At 42.2% G+C, this 10,000-nt stretch overlaps 1 protein-coding gene across 2 annotated transcripts in view; it reads left to right on the top strand.

Annotated features, from left to right (window-relative positions):
- The window catches only part of rai14 (retinoic acid induced 14), a 110,897-nt gene that overhangs the window by 46,809 nt on the left and 54,088 nt on the right, over positions 1-10,000 (top strand). For both annotated transcript variants that reach the window (XM_084325198.1, XM_084325199.1), the window contains exon 3: positions 8,857-8,987. In XM_084325198.1, the coding sequence (XP_084181324.1) occupies positions 8,857-8,987 (131 nt within the window). The remainder of the gene's footprint in view (positions 1-8,856; positions 8,988-10,000) is intronic.

Raw genomic sequence — 10,000 nt, 5'->3', positions numbered from 1 at the left:
ACAGTCTGGGCCTCCTCCATTATTCTTGATTTCTCCTGGGATATGACAGTCTTGTCCTCTCCTCCATTATTCTGACGTCTCCTAGGATATGACAGTCTTATTGTCCTCCATTATTGTGACTTCTAAACTGTAAATGGACTGCATTTATATAGTGCTATTATCCAAAGTGCTTTACAACGTGTGCCTCACATTCACCCAACACACCAACAGCGACCATGCAAGGTGCCAACCTGCTCATCGGGAGTTAAGTGTCTTGCTCAAGGACACTTCGACACACTGCCGGGAGGAGTTGGAACCGAACGGGGGAACATTCAGAATACTGGAACGTCCTCTCCTCCATTTAAACTCCTTAGTTTAACTCTTGGAAGAGTAGAGGAGGAGGAGGAGGAGATATTGACATGTCTCTCTGTGTTGTTATATCGGTTTTACCTTTTCTGACTGACTTGAAAATAGCCCATCCAGTCTCCTTTGCTCTTCCTCCTACTTCTACGACCTTTGACCCTTCAGCTAAAAGTGCACTTGCTTACTGCCAAGGTGATGAACGTTTCTTTTATGGCCCAGCACTTTTCCACCTGCCGTGCAGGCAGAGCGTATTGCAGCGACAGCGCTTGGGTCTTTGCCACAGAGGCTATTTACACCATGTATCGCTTTGTCGGCTCCTCGCCCCCTCAGGATACAGGATACAGTGCGCCAAGGCCGACTATTTAAGGAGGCAGAGGGTTCACCGTGTGTAGGTCAGTAGGCTATCAGGTTGAATCTGATATACTGTACGGCAGCCTAATAAGTCCAGGTCGGGACCGCAGGCGATTTTCCGTGGGGTTCCCTTTTCCTTGACCAAGTAAGCCCGGCTGAGGAAACGGACCATGTACAGTACTTGAACTTGGTACGTGGTAGAGATTGGGCAAATGTTTGATATTCATATCACAGTATTTGTCTGGATGTGGAAAAGAGCATGTTAGATAATGTAATTGATATTGGACAGCAATATTTGGACTGTAACATTCAGAACTACATTTTTTTTAAAAACACCCTGCCATACGATAACACAAATAAACGCGGTAAACAACTAATATTGATATATTATTCTGCCATAGTACATATGGGTTCACATTTGTCTCATTCTAAGCTGTCCAGTGTTTCCGATACATACTGAAGATATGAGATTATGCTCATCACCACTATCATCCAGACCCGTCACCAAACGAATACACTGGTACACAGTGCTTCTTGTGTCACATCTCATCTCCACTACTGGAATGTAGCCTTGATCTTGCTCACCCTGGTTAACCACACAACGTCAAAGTCAAGTATACATACAAGTACAATGGCAGTGAAATGTTTCTTCTGCAAGTTCCCCCTAGACTGTGCAAGCATCAAATAAAGATGTAAAAATAAACTCTTCAATAAAAATGCAATAAACCTCAGTGACAATAAAAAGAAAACTCAATAGACTCAATAACCCAAGAAACGGTGGGAAACACTGCAGTCATATTCAGTGATGGAAGAGTCCGAGTCTAGAGTTAGCTTCAGTTCACCTGGATCTCAGACCCGGCCCTATTCCTCGTACCTGGTTCAACTAAGTCGATTAAAAGTCCCATTAGCCAGATTCAATTAACCCGATGTTTGAATCCGGGCTTTCCCTGTTCCTCGAACGCTGATTCAGTCTCGTTCATTCGAACCAGACTTGATACTCAGGATAATTGCGCGCGGCCGCCTCACCTGAAAAGACAGCAAGTGTCGATCGCAGAAATTCAGATTTTCTAACGGCATTGATTGATTGATTGATTGAAAACTTTATTAACAGATTGCAGAATGGGTACAATACAGTACGGCTCAATAGCCTTGCCGACAAGTTAAATGCATAATCTATAGGCTAATTTTAAATCCCTCATTACCCCAATCAATCAGATTATATTTCTTTAAATGTGCCTGCTGGCAGTAGGCTTAATGGAATGAATAATCGAATGAGATCTATTGCTAGCGAAGATAATTAGTTCAACTCTTTCAGAATAAGTAGATACAAACAAGCCCAAAGAGCTTTGATCTAATTGATACGAATTAATAGATACTTATGAGGATATCTGTACTGTATGCGCTCGGCTTAGGTATGTACTTTATATTTAAATACATGGTTCCAAAAGTTTTCAAGGCAGGACCCCCGAAATAACGTGTCAGGCTGCGGTTACACCTTAGTTTCGTTTTCAGATAAGTTTAGCTTTTCCAGGTCGCAACGTAGAGGTAGCCGAGTGAGACATACGTTTTGCAACCTGAGTACAGTGATGTAGTACACTGCCAAAGTGTACGAACATGGCGAACATGAAGGCAATTTTCAACCAATCAGAACTTGAATGTGCCAATACACTTCCTGCAAAGAAAATGTCAACAAGGCGCCACCATCTTTAAATGCCTATTTACCCAAATGCAGCACTTATTTTTCAGCAAAGTGTAATAAAAGTGCAATAAACAAAACGGATACATTCACTGTGTGTTCTGCCTCTCATTTGTTGATGAAACAAAACTAACATCAACACAAGTGACCACCAAGAGCGGATAGTTTAGTCTCAAAAAGGATCGGCAATGTTGTTAGCTACATTGTTAGCTACATGCTAACGTGAATGGAATATGCCAGTATAACAGTATAGCATTGTGGCTAGAAGCTAACGCTAGCTCACGTTAACCAGCCAGCACCAAACTGATGATATCGGGAGCTATCAGTAGCTAGATAACATTAGAGACAACGCTGTGTGTATTAAACAAAGGTGAATAGATGACTGGGCCATTTTGTTTAATGCTTGTTAAGATTGAAAGAGGAGCTTGAGCTAACAGGGTCTGATAGCTAACGCTAGCTCACGTTAGCCAGCGGCAGTGCTCATGCAATCGGTAATGCTAGCAGAATGAATGGATGTAAACTTTATTTAACATATTGCATAATGGGTACAATACAATACGGCTCAATACAAACAATTGTTAAGGGAATGCAGACTGTTGTAGCTTGGACTGGGGTCCTTATAACAATAACTTGACAACCCATGGTAGCTGCAGCTATTTGAGACAGCTCTGTTGTCACCGGAAGGGCACGCAGATGGTATCTACTGCGCATGGGCGTTGAGCAACAACGGCTCCGCGTAGATTACACAACATGTTGTCGGCGAGTTTTTGGCGCTATTCCAAAACGGAAACACAATTTAGCGTTTTCAGTAGGGCCACAACGTTTCGGCAAAAACGGCATTTCTATGTAATAGGGACAGCAAACGTATTCAAAAACGTATAAAAACGAGCACAAAAACACTGTGTGTAACAAGGGCCATCAGAGAGGCTTGGAGGGAGGCTACAGTTTCACTATTAATCAGGTTTTAATCTGTTTCGGACATCATCCATACATGCATTGAATCGATTAACCTTTGGTTTATACCAGTGACACCTCATGTTCATCATCAGATAGTGCTTGAACAGATAAATGCATTTTCTCAAATTCATTAATGTCAACGGCTCATTCAATTTCTCAAATCCGTCAAACAGCGCATCTCATCAGACATTTTAATCCCAGTTACAATATAACAATAACGTGTGAGTGACAGTGATACAATTCAACAATCCACAGATTCAGATTCTTCGTAATTCATAATCCACGGTCCACGCATAAAGACGCTTCAATTTATGCTTGAATGAAACACAATCCGGGCGCTCCGTTAAGCAAATACATCAACAGCGAAGAATATGAAACTAATCAGAGCCAAACGCCCGATAGGTTTCATTCATTAAAAATATCCCAGCAGGATTCACATTTGCAACGCTCCACGTTATTAAAATAACCACTTGTGTGTGTCGCGACGCGCGAGCGCCGTATCCTTATAAATATGACGTGCATTATTTAGGACAAAGTAAGACTATAGGCTGAATATGATTTATTATCAGCATTTTAGGTCTATTATTTTACATTTCAAAAGCCCCGAAAAACGAAGCACAAAAACATAATTCAGAATGGTATAATGGGATCTAGACTGTGAGAATTATTTCAGGAAGGGAGCTGGCATTTCTTTGCGAGGGTGTGGCCATGCAGGTTATCCAGCTAACTGAACATAACCCTGCCCTCGACCAGGTTAAAACTTTTTGATATGTTGCCATAGTGATTTAGACAATCCGACGTCGGGGAACGGAAAGGTCTGGCTTAAGTCAAGCTATGCTGAAAATGATCCGGCTAACTCAGTTAGCCAGGTACGAGGAACAGGGCCCCCTCTTTGCTTGATCCTCCAATCACAACAGTTGGGTCCCTATGGCTTCCGTCGTGATTAGAGGATCAAGAAAAGAGGTTTGAGATATGACAATTTACATATTTGATCCACTTGTGTCCGTTAAGATTCTGGCTGGTTGAGACATTTACTATTTGTTGAAAAATCACAAATAGATACCTCAGACGATTAACCTGTTTTACATTTTCAGAAGAACAGTGTTGGAGTGTTGTGTTCATTCATAGAGGTTGAGTACTTTATTATATAAAGATACTAAGTTGGAGTGTTGTGTTCATTCATAGTTAAAGACAGTAGAGGTTGATTTGATTTTAAATCTTTATTTCGAACATGTAAATAAATACAAACAATATAAAATCAAAACAAATCATTGATCTCAACAATTTTTATGAAAAAATAAAATAAAATAAACAAACAAAAGCAAACCGTGAATGTCAAATCCCTTCCTCATCCCTGTACCTCGTGAGTACTTTATTATAGGTTGAGTACTTTATTATATAAAGATGCTAAGTTGGAGTGTTGTGTTCATTCATAGTTAAAGACAGTAGAGGTTGAGTACTTTATTATAAAAAGATACTAAGTTGGAGTGTTTTTTTTCATTCATAGTTAAAACAGTAGAGGTTGAGTCGTTTATTGTCTACATCTGGTAAATTAGAGTGTTGTGTTCATTCATAGTTAAAGACAGTCAAGGTTGAGTACTTTATTATCTAAATATGGTAAGTTAGACTGTTCATTCACAGTTAAACACAGTCGATGTTGAGTATTTTCAGGTGATATATTACATTCACACTTTCAAGTGATTTGGATTAACTTCACAACTGCAAATACACAGACTGACTAAACATTTCAAAATGGTGTTATATGGTTCTTCGTTTAAAGGGATGTTGGTCTGTAGCCTGGATGTGTGTCTGTAGCCTGGATGTTGGTCTGTAGCCTGGATGTTGGTCTGTAGCCTGGCTGTGTGTCTGTAGCCTGGATGTGTGTCTGTAGCCTGGATGTTGGTCTGTAGCCTGGATGTTGGTCTGTAGCCTGGCTGTGTGTCTGTAGCCTGGATGTTGGTCTGTAGCCTGGATGTTGGTCTGTAGCCTGGATGTTGGTCTGTAGCCTGGATGTGTGTCTGTAGCCTGGATGTGTGTCTGTAGCCTGGATGTTGGTCTGTAGCCTGGATGTTGGTCTGTAGCCTGGATGTTGGTCTGTAGCCTGGATGTTGGTCTGTAGCCTGGATGTGTTTCTGTAGTCTGGATGTTGGTCTGTAGCCTGGCTGTGTGTCTGTAGCCTGGCTGTGTGTCTGTAGCCTGGATGTGTGTCTGTAGCCTGGCTGTGTGTCTGTAGCCTGGATGTTGGTCTGTAGCCTGGATGTGTGTCTGTAGTCTGGATGTTGGTCTGTAGCCTGGATGTGTGTCTGTAGCCTGGCTGTGTGTCTGTAGCCTGGATGTGTGTCTGTAGCCTGGCTGTGTGTCTGTAGCCTGGATGTTGGTCTGTAGCCTGGATGTGTGTCTGTAGCCTGGATGTGTGTCTGTAGCCTGTATGCTGGTCTGTAGCCTGGATATTGGTCTGTAGCCTGGATGTGTGTCTGTAGCCTGGATGTTGGTCTGTAGCCTGGATGTGTGTCTGTAGCCTGGATGTTGGTCTGTAGCCTGGATGTGTGTCAGTAGCCTGGATGTTGGTCTGTAGCCTGGATGTTGGTCTGTAGCCTGGATCCAGCCCCATGAATCAACCACGCCTGCCACCAGGGAGCGAAATTAACTTTTTGACTCACCGGCCAGTGGCGGGTAGATGGGAAGAGTCTACCCGCCAAGCATATTTCTTACCTGCCAAATTTTTTTTGATTAAAAATATATATATATATATTTTATATAATTTTTTTTTTAAATAAAATATATATTATATAATCATACTTGTAGTTGTATTATTTGCGAGACATCGCCACCACGCAATACGTCAAAATGCTTGCTATCTACAAACAGCTCCACTGTCTGTGTGTATACTTGAGTAGCCTCCAGCTCCAGCAAGGATTCTCCGGCCCTGCAGCTAGACCCTATATTCAGCTAGACCCTACATTCAGCATGCAAGGATTCTCCGGCGATGCAGCTGGACCCTATTTATAACGTTACGGTTCTTTTGTCAAATCACATTCAACATGCCCTCAGCTAGAATACGCATTCAATCAATGTTATAAGACATTGATATCAGGAGCTATCTGTAGCTACTGCTAGCCCGGTAGATAACGTTAAGACAATTTAGTTTACTGGGACAGATGGATCTAACGTGAGCTAGCTAAGCTAGCTAACGAGGGAACGGAGGTATTATGCAAGTCGACTATTGCTGGAGCATTTGTTGATATCAGCAGCTATCAGTAGCTAGCCAGCTAGATACCGTTAGACAATGCCTCGTCATGTATTAAACTAAAAGTGAATAGTTGACTGGGTCATTGTTTAAACAGTAACGGTAGCTCATGGAGGTCCGATATAGACTAGAGCAGACTGCCCGCATATCGCAATGGTGGCGTTTCAGGAAGTAAACAAGCCAAATGAGAGCTTCCGATTGGTCATTTGCTTTCTTTCTCATGAAACCAGTCACGTCACTCTACTGTGATTGGACCGTTGACTTGAGTGCAATGTGGGACTTGTAGTTTTTTAACGATCTCGCGGCGGAGAAAAAAAAGACAAGAGCGGCTATAATCTGTACTCGCACAAGAGTATCGTTATGAACTACACGTCTACACGCCACACGGCGGGCAGCCCTCTAAGTGTCAAGCGCCAAAGGTAAAAACTGCCCGCCTTTGGCGGGCGGCGGGCTTTAGTTTCGGTCCCTGCCTGCCACATAAAAATCACAACATTTCAAGAAGAGGCAGAAGTTCAAATGAGCAATTAAAAGGAGCTGGGAATGAATTCAAAGGAGCTGGAATGGATCCAGGGGAGCTGGAATGGATTCAGAGGAGCTGGAATGGATCCCGGCTAGTCTCTCTGTAGAAGTACTGAACCAGGGTAGACTGTCTACTCTCCTAAGACTAGATGTTTGATCAGTTGTGTTGATTTTTGTCACGGGTGTTCTTTTATGGTTAGACAGCTGTCATCATGGTGTGGTTATTGGTGGTCCGCCCATGCACTGCCGTGTTAGATGGCTTTTCCTCATGGCCTTCAGCGTCAGGCTTGTAATCTCAGTGAGGAAACAGGAGCGCTGCGGAGGAACCTTCAAGCTGTTAGAGTTGTGCTGTGTTGTGCAGTGACCGGAGACAGAGTGCATCGTGGGTAGATACTGAGATCATGGTTGAAGCTGACTTCTCTCTATCTGAACAAGTTGTCAGCAGTACAAATGGAGGCTGTTAGCTCTCTCTCTCTCTCTCTCTCTCTCTCTCTCTCTCTCTCTCTCTCTCTCTCTCTCTCTCTCTCGCTCGCTCTCTCTCTCTCTCTCTCCCTCTCTCTTTCTCTCTTTCTCTCTATCTCTCTCTGTGTGTGTGTGTGTGACTGTGTACAGTATGTGTCTCTGTGTGGGCTACACCAGAGCCAAAATCCCAGGTTCTGTTTTTGTGTGGAATATTAATCATGTTTGGGGTATCTCAGCTATTTGTCTTCCTGCCTGGAGGCGAACAGTTAGCTCAATGTGTCTGTAAATGGCCGCAGGCGGCGTTTCATTAGAAGGAATGTATATATCAGGATTTTGGGAGGGAACACGGAGGGTTGATGTCAAATGTTTTCTTTGTAAGAAGAGCAGGGGCTCGGGGCACACAGGACACAGTGGGTTATAGGGCCATGTGGCGCTACAGTCTGTAAAACTATTCTGAGCACTTTCAACTATTCTGAGCTCTTAAAACTATTCTGTGAGGAGTTATGCCGTTGTTCACACACACACACAGCTATTTGGAGCTTTTATTATTTGATATTTCAGGGTTTCCCGAGAAAATTATTGTTAGGCCCGACTCGGACTGGACACAGGCCACGGTTACTGTGATGGTGGCCTTACTCTACATGAACGAAAGGTTAAGAACGGAGAGAAGCTTTTAAAACCTCACATGATATAAATGTATTAACTTTATTGAACACATGAAAAGCAATATGAATTAAATGACCAATAGACGAAATTACTAAATGTTTTTGCCTTAGATGCTTTTACCGTTCACATGTTTTTAATTACATGTGTAAGGGGCAGGCTAAGTAGGTCAGGTGATCAGTCTGGTGAATTATACGCAAGTGGAAACCTTGTATTTAGTTTGGAAATATGTGATACATTAAATTTACTGGTATAACAGATGTCAACAGAACAATTCTCTTTATCTCTTCCTCTCCTCTCGCTCTTGTTCACCACTTTGCCTCCTATACTCTCAATAATCTATCCCTTCTTCATCCCTGATTCTCTTTCATTCTCTTCCCCCCCCTCCCCCCCTCTTTCTCTCTCTCTCTCGCTCTCTCTCTCTCTCTCTCTCTCTCTCTCTCTCTCTCTCTCTCTCTCTCTCTCTCTCTCTCTCTCTCTCTCTCTCTCTCTCTCTCTCTCTATCTCAATTAAATTTGTAAGGTTTTTGTGTGTAGGAGTTATTCGTGTAGCAGTGTTACAATGACTCCCAATAAAGGCTTGCTAACCCCCCCCCCCCCCCCTTCTCTCCTTCCCATAGACCAATGAGTGGAATAAGAATGACGAGCGCCTGCTGGCCGCGGTGGAGCATGGCGAGGTGGAGAAGGTGGCGTCCCTCCTTGCCAAGAAAGGTGCCAGTGCTGTCAAACTGGACAATGAGGGCAAGTCAGCGTAAGTACTGTTAAGTACCATTAGGTACCGTTAAGTACTGTTAACTACCGTTAGGTACACTGTTAAGTACAGTCATGTACTGTTAAGTACCGTTAGGTACCGTTAAGTACTGTTAACTACCGTTAGGTACACTGTTAAGTACAGTAATGTACTGTTAAGTACCGTTAGGTACCGTTAAGTACTGTTAACTACCGTTATGTACACTGTTAAGTACAGTAATGTACTGTTAAGTACCGTTAGGTACTGTTAAGTACTGTTAACTACCGTTAGGTACACTGTTAAGTACAGTAATGCACTGTTAAGTACCGTTATGTATTCTTAAGTACTGTTACCTGATTTGATTTGATTTGATTTATTGACAACAAACATATAACAACATTGACAGATCAACATTTGTATTTGCCTTGTCAGGGATAGAAACGAAAAGTCCAGGACTTATTTCCATCGTTGTCCCTGTTGTCCCTGATACCAATAACCATGTGTAACATCCTCACTGCATTTTTGAGATATAGAAGCACGTTATCTCTCTTTCAATGGAGAAAAAATATCATCATATCTCAATCATCAATCATTTTTGTCCAATGATTTGATGGTATCAATGGTATCAGTATCAGCCAATACTAAAAATCGGTATCGGCAGTGAAAAAGTGGTATCGGTGCTCTTCTGCTGGAGTAGTGTAGTACTATTGACGAGTGTCAGCTGTTTTAAAGGCACTGCCAATCATAGAACTCAGCCCTGTCAGGTTTTTTTAAGGGCATTTTCTCAGAAACTGTATTTATTCATTTATAAAGGAAAATTCCATAAGCCACCTAGTTTTTTTCCTCAAAATAAAGTGCAAAGTACATACATTTGTGTTCAGATCTGAACTTGCTCGTCCTCGTCCATAATATATAAAGCGTACACATTTTAACTAGACATTATCCATGTCTCAAGGCTAAACTAGAAATTATTTAACTAGACAAGGGAGCTGAATACCAGACATGAATTTGAGCGATGTTTTAACAATAGAATC

This window comes from Notolepis coatsorum (genome assembly GCF_963971535.1).
Source record: "Notolepis coatsorum genome assembly, chromosome: 11".
NCBI classification, from domain to species: Eukaryota; Metazoa; Chordata; class Actinopteri; order Aulopiformes; family Paralepididae; genus Notolepis; species Notolepis coatsorum.
This window is presented reverse-complemented; position numbering and strand designations above follow the sequence as displayed.